General features: G+C 34.4%; 1 protein-coding gene across 1 annotated transcript in view; it reads left to right on the top strand.

Moving 5' to 3' along the window:
• LOC108298607 (complement factor H-like) overlaps window positions 1-18,364 on the top strand; it is a 59,571-nt gene that overhangs the window by 14,560 nt on the left and 26,647 nt on the right. The window contains exons 6-11 of the mRNA XM_037735849.1: window positions 4,303-4,485; window positions 4,952-5,137; window positions 9,658-9,831; window positions 10,876-11,052; window positions 12,486-12,662; window positions 15,267-15,449. Of these exons, the coding sequence (XP_037591777.1) occupies window positions 4,303-4,485; window positions 4,952-5,137; window positions 9,658-9,831; window positions 10,876-11,052; window positions 12,486-12,662; window positions 15,267-15,449 (1,080 nt within the window). The remainder of the gene's footprint in view (window positions 1-4,302; window positions 4,486-4,951; window positions 5,138-9,657; window positions 9,832-10,875; window positions 11,053-12,485; window positions 12,663-15,266; window positions 15,450-18,364) is intronic.

Below are 18,364 nucleotides of genomic sequence, written 5' to 3'. Positions count from 1 at the left end.
AAACTTTTTGACCCCATTGTTGTTTCAGAGCACATTGTTTAATTTTCACCTAATTCAAAACTTTCCATAATGCCTCCTTTTATTGACTTCTCCTTTTATAATGCCATTGTTGTCAGAAAAGGTACTTGATATTATTTCAGTCTTCTTGAATTTGATGACTTGTTTTATGGCCTAACATATGATATAATCTGAAGAATGTTTATGTGCATTTGAGATGAATATGTTTTGTTGTTGTTATGTAGAATGTTCTTTATATTTCTGCTCAATCTGTGTGGTATAAATTATTGTTCAAGTTTAATATTTCCTTATTGATATACTGTCTGGGTGATATGTCTAAATGTTGAAAGTAAGGTATTGATATCCCTACTATTACTGTGCTGCATTCCACATCTCCTTTCAGGTCTCTCAATGTTTACTTTTATATTTAGTTGCTCTGATGTTGATTGCATATATATGTTTACAACAGTGACATTATCTTGACGAATTGACCCCATTATCATTATGTAATACCTTCTTTGTTCCTTTATGCAGTTTTTCCTTTGTCTATTTCTTCTGAAATAAGTATAACTCCCTATGTTCTCTCTTAGTTTTTATTTTTATAGATTTTTTCTATTCCTTCACTGCAATCTATGAATGTACGATACAGTGAAATAAGTGAATTGTAAGCAGTTTATAATTGGGTATTAATTTTTAATTTATTTGGTCATTCTATGCCTTTTGATTGTAGAATACATTCCAGTTTTATTTAAAGTAATTTTTGACAGGTAAGTATGTACTAGTGGCAATTTGTTAATTGTGTTTTTGTTGTGATTTTTTTAATTCTTTGTTTCTATCTCTCTTGCTTGCTTTATTCATGCCTTGATATCTTTCTGTAGTCGTATGCTTAGGATTTTTTCTTTTAATCTTTTGTGTATCTATTAGAGGTTTTGCTTTGTGGTTATCCGCAGGCGTATATAACATATCTTTTAAAAGTCTATTTTAAGTTGTTAACAATTGAATTCTGATTACATATAAAATCTCTAAATCTTACTCTGCTCCTCCTATGTTTTTTATCTTTGATGGCATCCTTTACATCTTTCTAGAATTCATACCTCTTAACAAAGTATTGTGCCTTAAGTTGTTCTTAGTAGCGTTGCCTTTTAACTTTATGCTAGCTATAATTCCCCATCACCATTACAGTATTAAAGTGTTTGGATTTCATATCATACTTACTTTTACTAGTAATTTTTATACTTTAACATCTTCATGTTACTATTTAGCATCCTCTTCTTTCACCTTCAAGAGCTCCCTTTAGCATTTCTCGTAAGGCAAAATAGTGTCCTTATACTCTCTCAGCCTTTTTTAATCACAGAATTGTAGAATCTGGAGTTATTGTTTGGCAGTTATTTTCTCTCAGTATTTTGGGTATATCATTCTACTTATGTCCTGTAGGGTTTCTGTTGAATAATCCACTGATAGTCTTGTGGAAATTCCATTTTATGTGACCATTCACTTTTTATTTGCTGCTTTCAACACTTCATCTATAACTTTTGATAATTTGATTGTGTTTTATCTCCAAGGGAGTATCTTTTATTAAACTTATTTGATTTCCTTTGTCAATTTCTGGAGACTCATCTTGTTCTTTGGTTTGGAGTATATTTTTGTTTTTTTTTCTTTTTTCCTTTAACTCACAGTGTTTCTGTGCAATGGATAAAACAATGGCCTTTCTCAGTCTTATCAGACTGGCATCACATAGTGGAAAGATCTCACTAATTTTTCCAGCCAGAAATTTTCATGTGCCTCTCAAGTCTTTGTGCATACTGCTGTCTCTTATTTTTGGTGGCCCTCTGGAGGTCAGAATGTGTCACATCTGGTCAGTACCTGGCACAAATAAGGTAGGAGCCAGGCTCTCTACGTGTAGCTGAAAATTTTGAGGCATTGGCTGTGTATTTCACTTCTTTCTGCATTCATCGTGAGAATAAATGTGGGGGCTTATCTCACAGTCTCTCCGTATTCCACCAGGTAAGGACCCTGTGGCTAATGCCTGTACTAATATTCAGGCTGCACACTGTGATCCTGAAGAAGTAGCTGCTGCTAAAAATGAGTTCATTGTATTACCACCTTTTTGTATTCTGTGATGTAGGGCCTTTCAGGAATGCAAATCCCTATCACCTCCCAGAGTGAGTTTATTAAGGAGACAATGCCTTGAGTCAGGGCTATAGACATAATGACATTTGAAGGCATGGCTAAACTTGGTCCAGGAAGAATGGGAAATCTGAATTAACCATTGGGGTGAGCCTCATGAAGTCCCAAATTTTGGCTTTGGCTGTGGGAAGATTATTGTTTGTTTGCATCATTAGCTGCCCTGTGCAAGCTCTATAGAAGCCAGGTTATTAAGTAGCCAGTGGAAGCATGTGCCCTAAGCCCTTTCTGGAGAGAAATGGAAATCAAACATTCTCTTCCCTTTTCCACACTGCTCCAATTTGGCGTCGCCTCTGGTGTTTTTACATGCCATCTGAAGACCACCTCTTTGCTTTATGATCTAAGCAGACTGGTATATTCCTAGTATGTACTGCTGTGAGAGTTAAGAGTTTCAGGATGGAGTCCTTTTAGAGGTAACTGTAAAAGTTGTAGCACTTGATGGATGACTTAAACCTTTCTGGGGATAAACAGGGAGCTGTATTTTTATTTTATTTGAAATATTTTCTCATTTGTCTTGTGCTATGTCTGTTGATGATCAATTGTATTGAAGTTTACAGTCTAATTTCTAAATATTTGTTTATCTAGATAACTTATTTTTACTGGTTTCTAATTTTATTCTGTTGTGAAAGTATACAGAGAAAATTTCAGTATTTTAAAACAGTCATTTTTTAATTGCACAACTGATAGTCTACTTGCTGATCATTCTATTTAGAAAAGAAATATGCATACACACTAAGTGTAGAATTAGGCTATAATGGGTCACAATGGTCTTTACATTTAAATTTAGAATTAAGCTATACCGTGTCACAATTTTCTTAAATAAACAATCTCTCTCAATTACTTAGTATCAGAAAATTCTTTAAATTAAATAACAATGATTGCCATCCACATTAAAATCAATGGGATATAGTTGAAACCTAGATGTGTTTTAGCATTACGACATGCATTAGAAGAAAAGAAAAAACAAAATAAAAACAACAGGTACTATAATCAAGAAGGTAGGAACACACACCTAACAAAAATAGAAGGAAAGAGTCATTTAAGCATAAATAGTTCATCATTAATATTAAGAAAAATAAATTAATGAGAATTGTAAAAACGTTAAAATATTGAAAAACATAAAGAAGGCAAAGTTCTTTTGACAAAATATGAAGTACTTTAATTATTATAGGCAAAAAAGAAAATGAACTTATAAATTACAATTAATGAAGTTTTATTCACCCAAATATCTCCCTGAATTGATAACAAAACGTCAGACAATTGAAATAATTGCCATGATTTCCTATAATATGCTTACATAAAGCTTTAGGTGAAGTAGAGCATACTCTGATAGGAGAGAGCAGAATCAAGGAATCATAGGGTGCTGAATGCTCCTAGATGCTTCCAAACTCCTCCATCAGTCAAACAGGACATGCTTCATTTTCATATTATGAAAAAATAAGATATTTCTGATGTATCACAGTTTAACAGGAGTTCAGCTGTGAGATTACAGAGGTGTCTTTATATCTGATTATATAACTAAAGTCAGGCTTTCCCTAAACTGTATAGGTAAGGTAGTAAATAAAAGCTTGAGGTTAGTTTCAAACTTTAAATAGCATACTATAAATCACTAGTGAATATATTTAATGCTTATATTGGTCAAGTGTCAGTAACAAATTGATTATTACCTAAATATAATCTTGCTTCTGGCTAATCAGAATCCATTGGCAGAACATTTTGTGAGGGTTTTAATCCAATTCTGATATATTTGATAATAGATATCAGTTTTTATTTAATGTGTGGAATTCAGTGTGTAATTCCATTAAAACATTCTAAAGTTCCAAAATAATTAAAATTGGTATTACATAAATTATGCAAAATTTATTAAGCAAAGAATGTACAAAAGAACTATAAGAAAGTCTATGAGAATACAAGCCAGAAGTTCTATTATTTAATATAACAGTTACAAAGTTGAAAAGTATAACATATGTATACATAGATGATTATAATAGGTAATAATTTATAAAACAGTTATTGAATTTTATATTATTCTATTTACTCATATAAATTATGATTCTTAATAAAAATGCCTAATTTTAATATTTTTATTTTAATGTTAACTATATGTTTAATATTTTTTAGCGACACAAATACAACTATGCCCACCTCCACCTCAGATTCCCAATTCTCTGAAGATCACAACCACATTGAATTATCAAGACGGAGAAAAAGTATCTGTTCTGTGTCAAGAAAATTATCTAATTCAGGAAGGAGAAGAAATTATGTGCAAAGATGGAAGATGGCAGTCAGTACCACGCTGTGTTGGTCAGTAGTGTATAATTTGTTTTACATAATTCTTTCAAATGAAGTTAATACTCTGTTGTGCTTTGTGTAAGCAAGAGAGACGTTCTTTCTCTATGTCTACTACTTTATCCAGACACAATAAATTAGGATCTAGGCACATTAATCAATCATCTCTTTTTCAGTTTTTTGAACAAAATACCGCCAAAATTTGGAATAATATGTAAATGTCAGATAACATTTCCATTCATGCATATTTTAATCCTCATGATGAATAGGACATGAATGAAAAGGATTATTCAACAAGAAGATGGTAACATAGATATGGTGGAGGAATATATCTTTGCCAGTTTCGATAATGTTTTTGCTTTTAAATAATTTTATTTGCTCAAATTATACTCATTTGAAAGTCCAAAATAGTGTTTGATTTTATATTTCAATTTAAATATTTTATTTGTTCTTGACACTTTGATTTTCATTCTTCATTTAGAAGAAATTCCGTGTTCACAACCACCGCATGTAGAACATGGAACCATTAATTCATCCAAATTTTCAGAAGAAAGTTATGCACATGGGACAAAATTGAGTTTTACTTGTGAAGATGGTTTCAGGATATCTGAAGAAACTGAAATAACATGCTCTATGGGAAAATGGAGTTCTCCACCTCAGTGTGAAGGTTAGGACAATATGAAAACTCAATATCTGTCTATAGTAGAATACATTAAAAATGATCTCTTATTATCAAAGTCAGTGGAGATATATATATATATATATAATAAATATATAAAATTATATACATATATACAAATATAAATACTATATATAAATATATATTATATGCAAATATAAATAAAAATATTATCTAAATGTATAAAATTATTATACCATTAAAATACTTTTTGCATGATTGAATCTATTCTATTTCAGTTAATTTTATTTGTTAATGATAGAATCATTTTTTTATTCTGGCATAAACATATAACATCTAGTGAAATTAAACCTGTCTGTATTAGTTCATCCTCATGCTGCTATAAAGAACTGCCTGACAAAGACAATAAAATACCTAGGAATACAACTAACAAAGGATGTTAAAGACCTCTTCAAGGAGAACTACAAACCACTGCTCAAGGAAATAAGAGAGAACACAAACAGATGGAGAAACATTCCATGCTCATGGTTAGGCAGAATCGGTATTGTGAAATTGGCCATACTACCCAAAGTAATTTATAGATTCAACGCTATCCCCATCAAGCTACCAATGACCTTCTTCACAGAACTGGGAAAAGACCACCTTAAACTTCATATGGAACGAAAAGAGAGCCTGCATAGCCAAGACAATCCTAAGCAAAAAGAACAGAGCTGGAGTCATCAGACTACCTGATTTCCAACTATACTAAAAAGCTACAGTAATCAAAAGAGCATGGTACTGCTACCAAAACAGAGATACCAACCAACAGAACAGAACAGAGGCCCTGGAGGCTATGCCACACATCTATAACCATCTGATCTTTGAAAAACCTGACAAAACAAGCAATGGGGAAAGGATTCCCTGTTTAATAAATGGTGTTGGGGAAACTGGCTAGCTATATGCAGAAAGCAGAAACTGGACCCCTTCCTGACAACTTACACTAAAATTAATTCCAGATGGATTAAAGACTTAAACATAAGACCTAACACCATAAAAACCCTAGAAGAAAAGCTAGGCAAAACCATTCAGGACATAGGCATAGGCAAGGACTTCATGACTAAAATACCACAATCATTGGCAAAAATCCAAAATAGACAAATGGGATCTAACTAAACACCAGGGCTTCTGTACAGCAAAAGAAAAAATCATTAGAGTGAACCGGCAACCAACAGAATGTGAAAAAATGTTTGCAATCTATACATCTGACAAAGGGCTAATATCCAGAATCTACAAAGACCTAAAACAGATTTACAAGAACAGAACAATCAAACCCACATAAAAGTGGGCAAAGGATATGAACAGACACTTTTCAAAAGAAGACATATATGAAGCCAACAAACATATGAAAAAATGCTCATCATCACTGATTATTAGAGAAATGCAAATCAAAACCACATTGAGATACCACCTGATGCCAGTTAGAATGGCGATCATTAAAAAATCTGGAGGCAACAGATGCTGGAGAGGATGTGGAGTAATAAGAACACTTTTACACTGTTGGTGGGAGTGTAAACTAGTTCAACCATTGTGGAAGACAGTGTGGTGCTTCCTCAAGGACCTAGAAATAAAAATTCCACTTGTCCCAGCAAATGGAATATATCTAGTATATATACCTTTGGGTATATACCCAGTAATGGGATTGGGGGGATCAAGGGAGGGATAGTGGTGGGTGGGGAGGTTGGGGAGGGTTTACATGGGGAGAAATGCCACAGGGGATGGAGGCAGCAAACCAAATCGCCATGTGTGTACCTGTGCAACAATCCTGCATGAGCTGCATAGGTACCCCAGAACCTAAAGTGCAATAAAAAATTTTTTTGTTGTTTAATAAAAAAATAGAACAGCCTGATACTGGGTAATTTATGAGGGAAACAGGTTTAATTAGCTCCCAGATCTGCCTGGCTGGGGAAGCCTTAGTAAACTTACAAACATGGTGGAAGGAGAAGAAAACTCATGATGGCCGGAAGGAGAAATGCTGAGCAAAGAGGGAAAAGCCCTCTTTAAAACCATTAGATCTGATGATAACTCACTCACCAGCATGAGAATAGAAGCATGGGAGTAACAGCCCCAGTTATTCAATTACCTCCCACTGGGCCCCTCCCATGGAATGTGGGGATTATTAGGATTACAATTCAAAAAGATTTGGTTGGAGACATGACAAACCATATCATTCCACCATGTTCCAAGTCTCATGTCCTCACATTTCAAAACATAATCATGCCTTCCCCAAATTTCCAAACTCTTTAACTCATTCTGGCATTAACTCAAAATTCCTGTCCAAAGTCTCATCTGAGACAAGGCAAATCCTTTCTGCCTACGAGCCTGTAAAATCAAAAACAGGTTAGTTACTTCCTACATATAATGGGGGAACAGGTACTGGGTAAGTGCTCCCAATCCTAAAGGGAGTAAATGGCCAAGACCAAGCGGCTACATGCCTGTTGGAAGTCCAAAATTTAATAGGGCAATGATTAAACCTTAAAGTTTCAGGATTATCTCCTTTGACTTTATGTTTCACATTTAGGTCGTGCTGATGCAAAAGGTGGGTGGGCTCACACAGCCTTGGGCAGATCTGTCCCTGTAACCCTGTCCCCCTCCTGGCTGCTTTCATGGGCTGACATTGAGCTCCTGTGGCTTTTCCAGGAGCATGGTGCAAGCTATGAATGGATCTACCATTCTGGTGTTTTATGGATGGTGGCCCTCTTCTCCAACTCCACCTTCACAAGGCAGTGCCCCAATGGGGACTCTATGTGAGAGCTCTGACCCCACATTTTTCTCCCTCAATGTCCTAGCAGAGGTTCTCCATGTGGGCTCCATCCTGTAGCAGACTTTTGCCTGGACATCCAGGCATTTCCATATATTCTCTGCAACCTGGGTGGAGGTTCCCAAACCTCAATTTTGACTTCTGTGCACCCACAGGCCCAAGACCACGTGCAATCTACTAAGGCTTGGATTTTAACCTTCTAAGGCAACAGACCAAGCTGTATGTTGGCCCCTTTTGCCACAGCTAGAGTTGAAGCAGATGGGATACAGGACCTCATGTCCTGAGGCTGCATAGAGCAGGGTGGCCCTAGGCCTTTTCCATGAAACCATTTTTTTCTTTCCTGGGCCTCTTGGCCTGTGATGGGAGGGGCTGCCATGAAGGCCTCTGACATGCCCTGGAGACATTTTCCCCACTGTTTTTGGCTCTCATTACTTTTGCAAATTTCTGCAGCAGGTTTGAATTCCCCAGAAAATGAGGTTTTCTTTTCTATTGCATTATCAGGCTGCAAATTTTCAAACTTTTGTGCTTTGCTTTCTCTTGAGCTCTTTGCTACTTAGATATTTCTTCTTCCAGATAGCCTAAATCATCTTCTCAAGTTTAAAGTTCCACATATCTTTAGGGTAAGGCCAATATGCTACCGGTCTCTTTGCATGGCAAGAGTGACCTTTACTCCAATGTGCAACAAGTTCGTCATCATTATTGGAGACCACCTCAGCCTGGACTTCATTGTCCGTATCACAATAAGCATTTTGGTCAAAGCCATTCTACCAGTCTCTAGGTAGTGCCAAACTTTCTCACTTCTTCTTGTCTTCTGAGCCCTCCACATTCCTAGGAAGTTCCAAACTTTTACATGGTTTCCTGTCTTCTTCAGAACCCTCCAAATGGTTCTGACCTCTGTCTGTTACCCAGTTCCAAAGTCACTTCCACATTTTTGGCCATCTTTACAGCAGCACCCTACTCTCTGTGGTACCAATAAACTGTATTAGTCCGTTCTCACACTGCTATCAAGAACTGCCCAAGACTACATAGGTTTAATTGACTCACAGTTCCAAATGGCTGGGGGGGCCTCAGGAAACATACAACCATGGTGGAAGTGTAAGCAAATATGTCCTTCTTCACATGATGGCAGAAGGAGAAGTGCAAAGCAAAGATGAATTAGGCCCTTATAAAACTATCAGATCTCATGAGAACTTACTTCTGAAACCAGAAGCAGATGGATAATCACCCCCATGATTCAGTTTCCTCCCACAAGGTCCCCCCCACAACACATGAGGATTATGGCAACTGCAATTCAAGATGAGATTTGGGTGGGGACATAGCCAAACCATATCACTATGTGTTCTGTAAGTTGTCATGTTTGCTTTGCCACTAGGTTTTAGAACTTCTTTTACATTCTTCCCAGAAGGCCTTTCTGATTTCCTACAATATATTATGTTTTACCTGGAATTGTTAACCCCCAATGTGTATCTAATTATCAGTAATAAGTTTACAGAGGCATTCCTTACAGAGGCATTGATGATCTCTTTCTTAAATGTATTGATATTTTTAGTTTCAAGTCCTTGCTCTGTTCATGACAGTTGGATAGATGCACAGACACCAGAATGTTGGTTTTAGGAAACATTTGTGCACTTCTCTGTGACATCATAGTAACTCCTGTGTTGATTATTTTCAAATAAAACTAATAAATATAAAAATAAGTACATAAAATTAAATTTCTGAATTAGTGAAACCTGATTTTTTCTTTCCTTAGGTCTTCCTTGTAAGTCTCCACCTAAGATTTCAAATGGTGCTGTAGCTCACATGTCAGACAGTTATCAGTATGAAGAAGAAGTTACATACACATGTTCTGAAGGTTTTGGAATTGTTGGGCCAGCCACTGCAAAATGCTTGGGAGAAAAATGGTCCCAACCTCCAGCATGCAAAAGTATGGTGTTTTGAATTTTATTACATGTATGATAAATATTCCTCATTCAAAGTATTGTTACCAATAAACAAGTAAGCAGTGACTCTAGAATTTCACAAGGATTTCTTGAATATTCTGTAGTGTTGTGGGAACTTATAGCTCTAGTAATTAAAATGTTTGACATGACAAGCCAAATTGCTTCATTTTCACATCATTTTGTGTGAACTCTCAGCATCCCCTGATGTACATCCTCAGATTTCTCATCTATGTTCTTAGAGTGCAGCTGTCTTCTATTCATCAGTGTCATCATTATTCAATCTTCTGTCAGTTTAACAACAATCTCCCTATAAGTATATTTTCTAAATGTTAAAAACATTATTATAGGTAATTCACATTGGACAGAAGCAAAAATTCAGGAATAAACAATCTAGGTGGTGTATTACTGTGTTCTCACATTGCTATAAAGAACTTCCCAATACTGGTTAATTTATAAAAGAAATAGTTTTAATTGACTCATAGTTCCACATAGCTGAGGAGGCATCATGAAACTTACAATTATGGCAGAGGAGAAGCCGGCATCTTCTTCATAAGGTGGCAGGAGAGAGAGGAGTGAGCAAAAGAGGAACTTCCAAATACTTATAAAACCATCAGATCTTGTTACGTATAGGAAACTGCCTCCATGATCCAATCACCTCCCACAAGGTCTCTCTCTCAACACCTGAGGATTATAATTCAAGATGAGATTTGGGTGGGAACACAGATGCTAACCATATCAGGTGACAAGTATGGGAAAAAATAATATGAACACTAAATGTGTATTTGGAAGTGCTACAGCTACCAGTATCTCTTCAGGCTTCTAATATCATTCCTATCTTGTATTTTTAATAGATTTAGAACAATTTAATTAAGCCAAAATGGCTAACATATTTTGTCAAGTTATGAGAAAAATATTGCCCAGTATTCACTGATTCTATATTTCACTATTATTTTAGAATATATTACATACATTGTATGTAATCTGTTTTTAAAGAGTTGCTGAACAAATACTTATTTTTCCTATTTCAGGAACGGATTGTCTTGGTGTACCGAGGTTTCCAAATGCCATACCCGAGGGAGAGACGAAGAATTCATATAGGTCGGGTGAGCAGGTGACTTACACTTGTGCAGAGTTTTACCAAATGGATGGACCCAGTACTGTAACGTGTATTAATAGGAGATGGATGGGAAGGCCAACATGCAGAGGTATTTGATGAATTTTTAAAATGTATTTATATAAAGTGTGGTCCCTGCTCAGTGGCACCTGCCTGTAATCCCAGCAGCTTGGGAGACCAAGGTGGGTGGATCACTTCAGGTCAGCAGTTTGGGACCAGCCTGGCCTCCGTGGTAAAACCCCATCTCTATGAAAAATATTTAAAAAATGTAGTGGGGCATGGTGGTTTGTGTCTGTATTCCCAGCTACTGGGGAGGCTGAGGCAGGAGAACACTTGAACCAGGGAGATGAAGGTTGAAGTGAGCCAAGATCACATAACTACACTCCAACCAGGGTGACACAGTGACATTCCGTCTAAAAAGTAAGTTAAAATAAATAAATAGATAAGTAAAATTTATTTATATAAAGTGCCTTAGGCAATAAAATATAGAGTTGTCTCCAGCATTATTTAAAATGAATATAAATTAAGTTTTTAGGGCAGGACTAAATAGATATATCCCTAAAAATAACTGAGTATTTGATTGTTAAAATTAGCCCAATAGTTCGCAAAGTGTGGTCCCTACACCAGCAGTGTCACCATCTTCTAGGAGATTGCTGGAAATGAAAATTACATTTCGTAAGCTCATTCTAGACATACAGAATCAAAAGTCTTGAAATAGGCCCCTGGAACTGGTTTACCAACCCCTCCAGGGAATTCTATGCACACTTCTGTGAGAAACATTGCTATGTACATTCTCAGACTTCTCATTATTACTAAATATTACTTAATAAATAGTAATTGTTACTATACTATTATTAAACATGGACTTGAAACTGTCTGATGAATTTTGCATTGTTCAGCATAGTATCCTTAAACATTGGCAATAAAATTATCTGAAGTTGTTTTGATTCTTTTAGACTTATTTTCTCCTATTTTTCCACATCTCCAATTCGGATCTTTTGATTATCCATTCTTCTTCTCTTTTAACTTGGGTAATTTTCAAAATGTGTTTTTAACTCTTCGCTGATTCGCCAGGAAAATGCCTGTTTGTGTTAATTTTGAAGGGGACAAAATGTATAAGCAGGATGATTGCCAACCCAAATCTGATGCCACATAATCTATTTATGTTATTATTTTGCATTTTATAAATTAATGTTAAATGCATAGAACTGGTAATATTTATGCTACTCAAACTCAAAGAGAGATATCCTGGAAAGCTTCCATTTATACTGGCTTCCAGAAGGAAAGAAAAAGATCTATCAGTGTTCTAGCAAAGGATGAAGAAATTTAAAACATCAAAGCTTGTACCTTAGAAAAAATTTGTATGATGTCTTTTCCTCATTACTACATTTAAATGTATTAAGATCAACAAAAGTTTGATAATAGATTATTTGTTTTAAATTCATTTTGAAATATATCTGTATTATTTTGATTTACTACTCAAAATGAACACTAGGTGAAATTACTTCTTTTCTTTCTATTCAGACAGTTCTTGTGTGAATCCGCCCACAGTACAAAATGCTTATATGAGGGAAAGACAGAAGAATAGATATTCATCTGGTGACAGAGTACATTATGAATGTAGGAGACCTTATGAAATGTTTGGGGATGCAGAAGTGATATGTGTAAATGGAAACTGGACAGAAGCACCTCAGTGCAAAGGTAGAGTATTATATTTCCTTTAACATTTTTGGAGAGTACAGCAGGGTTAAAATATGTTGATTTAAATAAAACAAAGTAATTTCTGTGTAATATATTTTTCAAATGCAAATGAAATAATTGATGATGCTTAAAATTCAATTATTCTTGTGACTGGAACACAAGTAATATGGTATATTAATTTCGAAAATATTTGACCAAATTAAAAGAAGAGTTGGAACTTGAAAAATAATGTATCTTAAGCTTTACAATACTCAGTTCCTTCTGAGGAATACATGTAATAAAAAATACATTATGCATTTGACAGACATAAGACATGTCTACTCTAAGGTATAGAATGGATAGTTGAAGAGAGATAGTAGTTTGTGATATAAATGTGGGCATCTTCAGTATACGGATTATATTCAAAGGTATGTGACTACCTGAACTCATCCAGGGAGCTACCGTATTTATAAAAAGAAGTCTGAGCACATAATCCTGGTTCATTCTAATATACAGAGATGCAGTAAGGGAAACTAACAAAGGAAATTGTATCTTATCGACCTCCATTTCTTAAAATTAATGTTTGTCTGATTTTTTTCATTATTTTACTTAGAATCTACCTTTGTTTTATATTGAAGTGGGTTTTTGTAGACAGCATATATACATTCTGCCTTTCTGGGTCTGGTTTATTTTTATGTTTATGTTTTGAAATTTTATTTTATTTTTTGATGGAGTCTTGGTCTGTGGCCAGGCTAGAGTGCAGTGGCGTGACCTTGGCTCACTGCAATCTCTGTCTCCTGGGTTCAAGTGATTCTCCTGCCTCAGCCTCACGAGTAGCTGGGATTACAAGTGCACGCCACCATGCCCAGCTAATTTTTGTATTTTTAGTAGACGGGGTTTCACCATGTTGGCCAGGATGGTTTTCATCTCCTGACCTCATGATCCTCCTGCCTCAGCCTCCCAAAGTGCTGGGATTACAGGCTGGAGCCACCTCGCCCGGCTCTTTCTGCCTCTCTTGCCCTTTTAACTGGTGCACTTGGACCATTTACACTTAAAATAATTATTGATATATAGGGCTTAAGCCTCTGCCATTTATTTGTTTCTGTTTGTTTCCCTGGTTTCAGTCCAGTTTTCCTATTCCTCCATTCCCCTTGGGGAAAATTTTTAATAAGATTACTGAATTCTGATTCATATGTATGGTTTTTGATTGTATCTCTTGGTATAGCTTTTCTCCTCCTTTAAAAAGGTTGTGGCTCTAGGTAATACTATGTGCATGTAATAATATATCACTGTCTACTGGTGCTGACATCTCCATCTTGTACTGGGATACGAAAATCTTACTTTTATTTAGATCCATGTATCCTCTCCACACAGTAAATATAAATGCCATTAGTATTTTCTGTACATACGTTGTGTACCATATTAAACCATAATTTAACAAACTTAAGGAAAGAAAGCCAGTTATATTGACTCCTCTTTACATTCATTATATTGTCCTTTCTGTCTCCTAAAGTCTCAAGCTCTTTCTGCTATCTCTTTATTTTAATTTGAAGAATTCCTTTAGTTATTCTTTAAGCACGGGTCTACTGGAGAAGAATTCTCTTGGTTTCCCGTTCTTTGAGAATGTCTATATTTGCCCCTTTACTCGTAATGGATAGTGTCACTGTTTATACAATTTGGAATTGAAAGTTCTTTTAACACTTGAAAGCTGTGTCACATGGTTATAGATGAAAAACGCACTGTCATTAGATTTGTTGATCTCCTAGCGGAAGGGTATAGTTTTTGTCTAGTTGCTATCAAGATATTTTTTTGTCTTTTTCTTTAAGTAGTGTTGTTTTAATGTCTATTGGAATAAATCACAATGTGTTTATTCTCTTTGGAGTTCACTCAGCTTCTTAAATATGTAAGTTTATGCCTATGGCCAAAGTGGGAGGTTTTCAGTCATTATTTTATTTATTTATTTTTGCAGCTGATTACCCTTTCCCTTCTCTCTCTGGATCAGCATTATTTATTGTTGTATTTTTCTAAATGTCTCAGTTGAGATTTTTGTTTTCAGTCTGTTTTCAGAGTGGTAATTTATATTGCTCTATATTCAAGTTCATGGATTTGTCATCTCCCAATGTATTATTAAGCCTATCCAGTGTTTTAAAAAATTTTTGTCACACTTTTCCATTTCATAATTTCTTCTGGGTTTTTTTTTTAATCATGCTTTAAATTTTGGGGTACATGTGCAGGTCATGCAGGTTTTAAAAACCATCATCAAATTCAAAATCTCTGCCCTCTTTGTGTCACTCCAAAGTATGTTGAATATAAAATTAGAAACTTTCTTTGTCCTAGTTTTCTATGTTTACCATGTATTCATTCAGAAAGACATTTCATATTTCTGGACTACTGGAGGCAGAAATATTTTTTAATGTTTCATGTGTTTCTTCAGTAAGGAAAAAATAACTTAAATATATTGCTTTCAGTTTGTAAGATTAATATTTCTTCCAGGAATCATTTCTTTCCCCCGAAATCACAACACTGTTGATATTATATAAAGTGATGTGTTTATATTTGCCTTATTTAAATTTGTATTTTGATTTGCTTTCCCAAGAAATCAAGTGATGAAATGATGTTTTTTAGATTCTACAGGAAAATGTGGTCCGCCTCCACCTATTGTCAATGGAGACACTACTTCATTCCCACTGTCAGTATATGCTCCAGATTCATCAGTGGAGTATCAATGCCAGAACTTGTATGAACTTGAGGGTAACAAGCGAATAACATGTAGAAATGGACGATGGTCAGAACCACCAAAATGCCTACGTAAGTCCTTTAATATATCCATGGAATCCTGGAAAAATCAGTGTGATGAGTCTGATAGTTTGCTGTTTGTAACAGATTAATCACAGATTACTGAACAACTATTCTGCTGAATGCTTGCCTAACAAATATTTATGTTATAAAGTCAAGAAATTTTTCTCTTTCTCTTTATATTTTATTTAGAAACATTTACTTAACAAATAAAAATAATATATTTTCATGTTTGGCAATATGCTCTTTTGATGTATTTATAGTACAGTGATTACCACAATCAAATTAATTAGCACATTTGTTATCACCTACGATTACCATTGCGTGTAGGTGGGTGTGTGAGTTATATGTGAGTGAGTTTGTGGTGAGGATACTTAAAATCTGCTTTCTTACCAATTTTCAAATAAATAATACAATACTATTAGGTATAAATATCACTATATCTCTATGTTTGAGTCCAAGTTCTTATTCATCTCATAGCTGAAAATTTGTACTCTCTGACCAATATCTTAATTAAAGAAAAACAGAAATGATAAGTTTTAAAATGCAGGGATCCTAAACTGACAATTGTCATAATGATCCATTGATAAAAAACCCTAATTCTCATACATAAAACATAGTACCTCATTTCCCCGTCATTTACCATTGTAACTTTATTTAAATCAATATACTGTTTTTACGTAGTTGGTTTAGATACTGTTTTGAGAAATAATTCCTGAACCATCATATAACATTCTACTTGAAAAACTGGAAGTCTATGAAGAAGATTTGTATACTAGTTAATGCTTTATGTTCATTGTTTTCTATTTTCAGATCCATGTGTCATATCACAAGAAATTATGAAAAAATATAACCTAACATTTAGGTGGATCGCAGAACAAAAACTTTATGTAAGATCAGGTGAACCAGTTCAATTTGTGTGTAAATATGGATATCGTCCTTCACCGCGTTCTCAAGATTTTCGAAAAACATGTGAGGATGGGAAACTGGAGTATCCCACTTGTGTATAAAACAATCAGAATTAAAATCCACACCTTTATTCAGAACATTATTATTAAATCAGTTCTCAATTTCATTTTTAAGTATTGTTTTATTCCTTTTTATTCATAAGTAAAATTTTGGGTTGATTTGTGAAAATGTGCTTATAATCTGAGACCCATGGCCCTCTTCTTAAAAGCTCCATATTAAAACTTGGCAAATAAACTGTTGTGTCCAGTTCATGAAATTTGTATGACAAGAAACGAGATACGATTTTTTTCAGACTTCGTTTTTGTCCATCACTCTTAAATCTCTCAAAGCTTTCTCCATAACTGCTGAGGCTCATTGTTTTATAGTAAATGGAAAACGTATTGTGTGTGATTTCAAAATTATATCACTTCACGATGATGTAGAAACCTCACCAAGTCTTAAATCATGTTAGTAATAAGATACAAGTAATTTACTGCTTATAATACATAAATGCATCAAAATGATGAAATGGAGTTACTTTCACAAGATATCAAGCTAGAACACATAGTAATGCAAACTAATCATCAAGAGGATTTAAAATGTAATTGGGTATATAACTATTACAACATAGACATATGAAAAATAAAAATACAGTATTAGTTATAAACACGGATGCACTCACCTGCAAACGCATAAAATGATAGCTTTGCTCTGAATTGATGTTTATAGCAAAAATATTGCCAGGATTTAAAAGTATAGATAAAATTCTATATACGCGTTTAGCGATAATAGGGGTAAATGTTGTAGTTAAATTCCTTTGTATGTATCAGTATTATCTGACTTTTCTCCCTTTAACATATATCACATTTGAACCTCAAGCAAAATTTATTTTACAATAATGATATCTAATGACCAAGGTGGTACATGTTGAGAATGACAAAGAGGTCATGGGTAATGATCTTACATCAGATAACTTTTTAACTATTTTTGGAGTAGAAGAGCTTTGGCAATTTCAATAATAAAGTTCTGAAATGCAATATTTATAGTCATTCATTTTAACTAGGATTAGTTAGTTAAATCATTTTTGACTAGGAAAATTTTACACTACTAAAGGAGGTGAAGTAATTATGTAAAAACCAAACCAAGTCTTATTTTAGTAATGATATAAGTAATTACTACTTATCAATACATAAATGCAATAGAAATGATGAAATGTAGATACTTCTGCAAGATGTGAATCTAGCACCCAAAATAATTTGAATTAATTATAAAGAGAATTTATGATTTGAAATCAGTATTTATTATATGCCATCAATTTATTTTTTTCTTATCGATAATATGACAAAATTATTATTTAATAACACCTTATTACTTCTCTTTTTATAAAGTCAGGAGGCTTATATACTCAGATTATCTCTTTGTTAGTGATCCTGATTTAGATAATTTGGTTGAGTTGAGGAAAGCCAGATTTCACAATTTAAAGGACATTTGTTAATAATTACCAAGTTATGTTTGTGATAATGTTAACATTTAAGAATATATATTTATTCCTAAATTGTTTTAGTGTATTTGGGTCACTATAAAAATTACCATAAACTGGCTAGTTTATGAAAACTAGAAATTATTTCATACAGTTTTAGAGGCTGAGATTTCCAAGATTAAGATGTTAACTGATCTGATGTCTTGTAAGAACTTGCTCCCTGTTATGTAGCTGGTGCCTTCCCACTATGTCCTTACAATCTGCAAGGTACAAGGGAGTTCCATGAGGCTTCTTTGTAAAAAGACAAATCCAATCTGTGAGAGTGGAATTCTCATGACCTAATCACCTAAAAAGTCCTCACTTTCTGATACTATCACCATAGTGATTAGGATGTAACATGAATTTTGGAGGGACACTACTATTCAGATCATAGCACAGCATAGGGATAAACAAACATATTCCTTGTAAGTGGAAACCAAAAGAAAGCAGGGTGGCTATA

This window comes from Cebus imitator, unplaced genomic scaffold (genome assembly GCF_001604975.1).
Source record: "Cebus imitator isolate Cc_AM_T3 unplaced genomic scaffold, Cebus_imitator-1.0 Scaffold1012, whole genome shotgun sequence".
Classification (NCBI taxonomy): Eukaryota; Metazoa; Chordata; class Mammalia; order Primates; family Cebidae; genus Cebus; species Cebus imitator.
The sequence above is the reverse complement of the archived record's forward strand: the minus strand, read 5'-3'. Positions and strand labels throughout refer to the sequence as shown.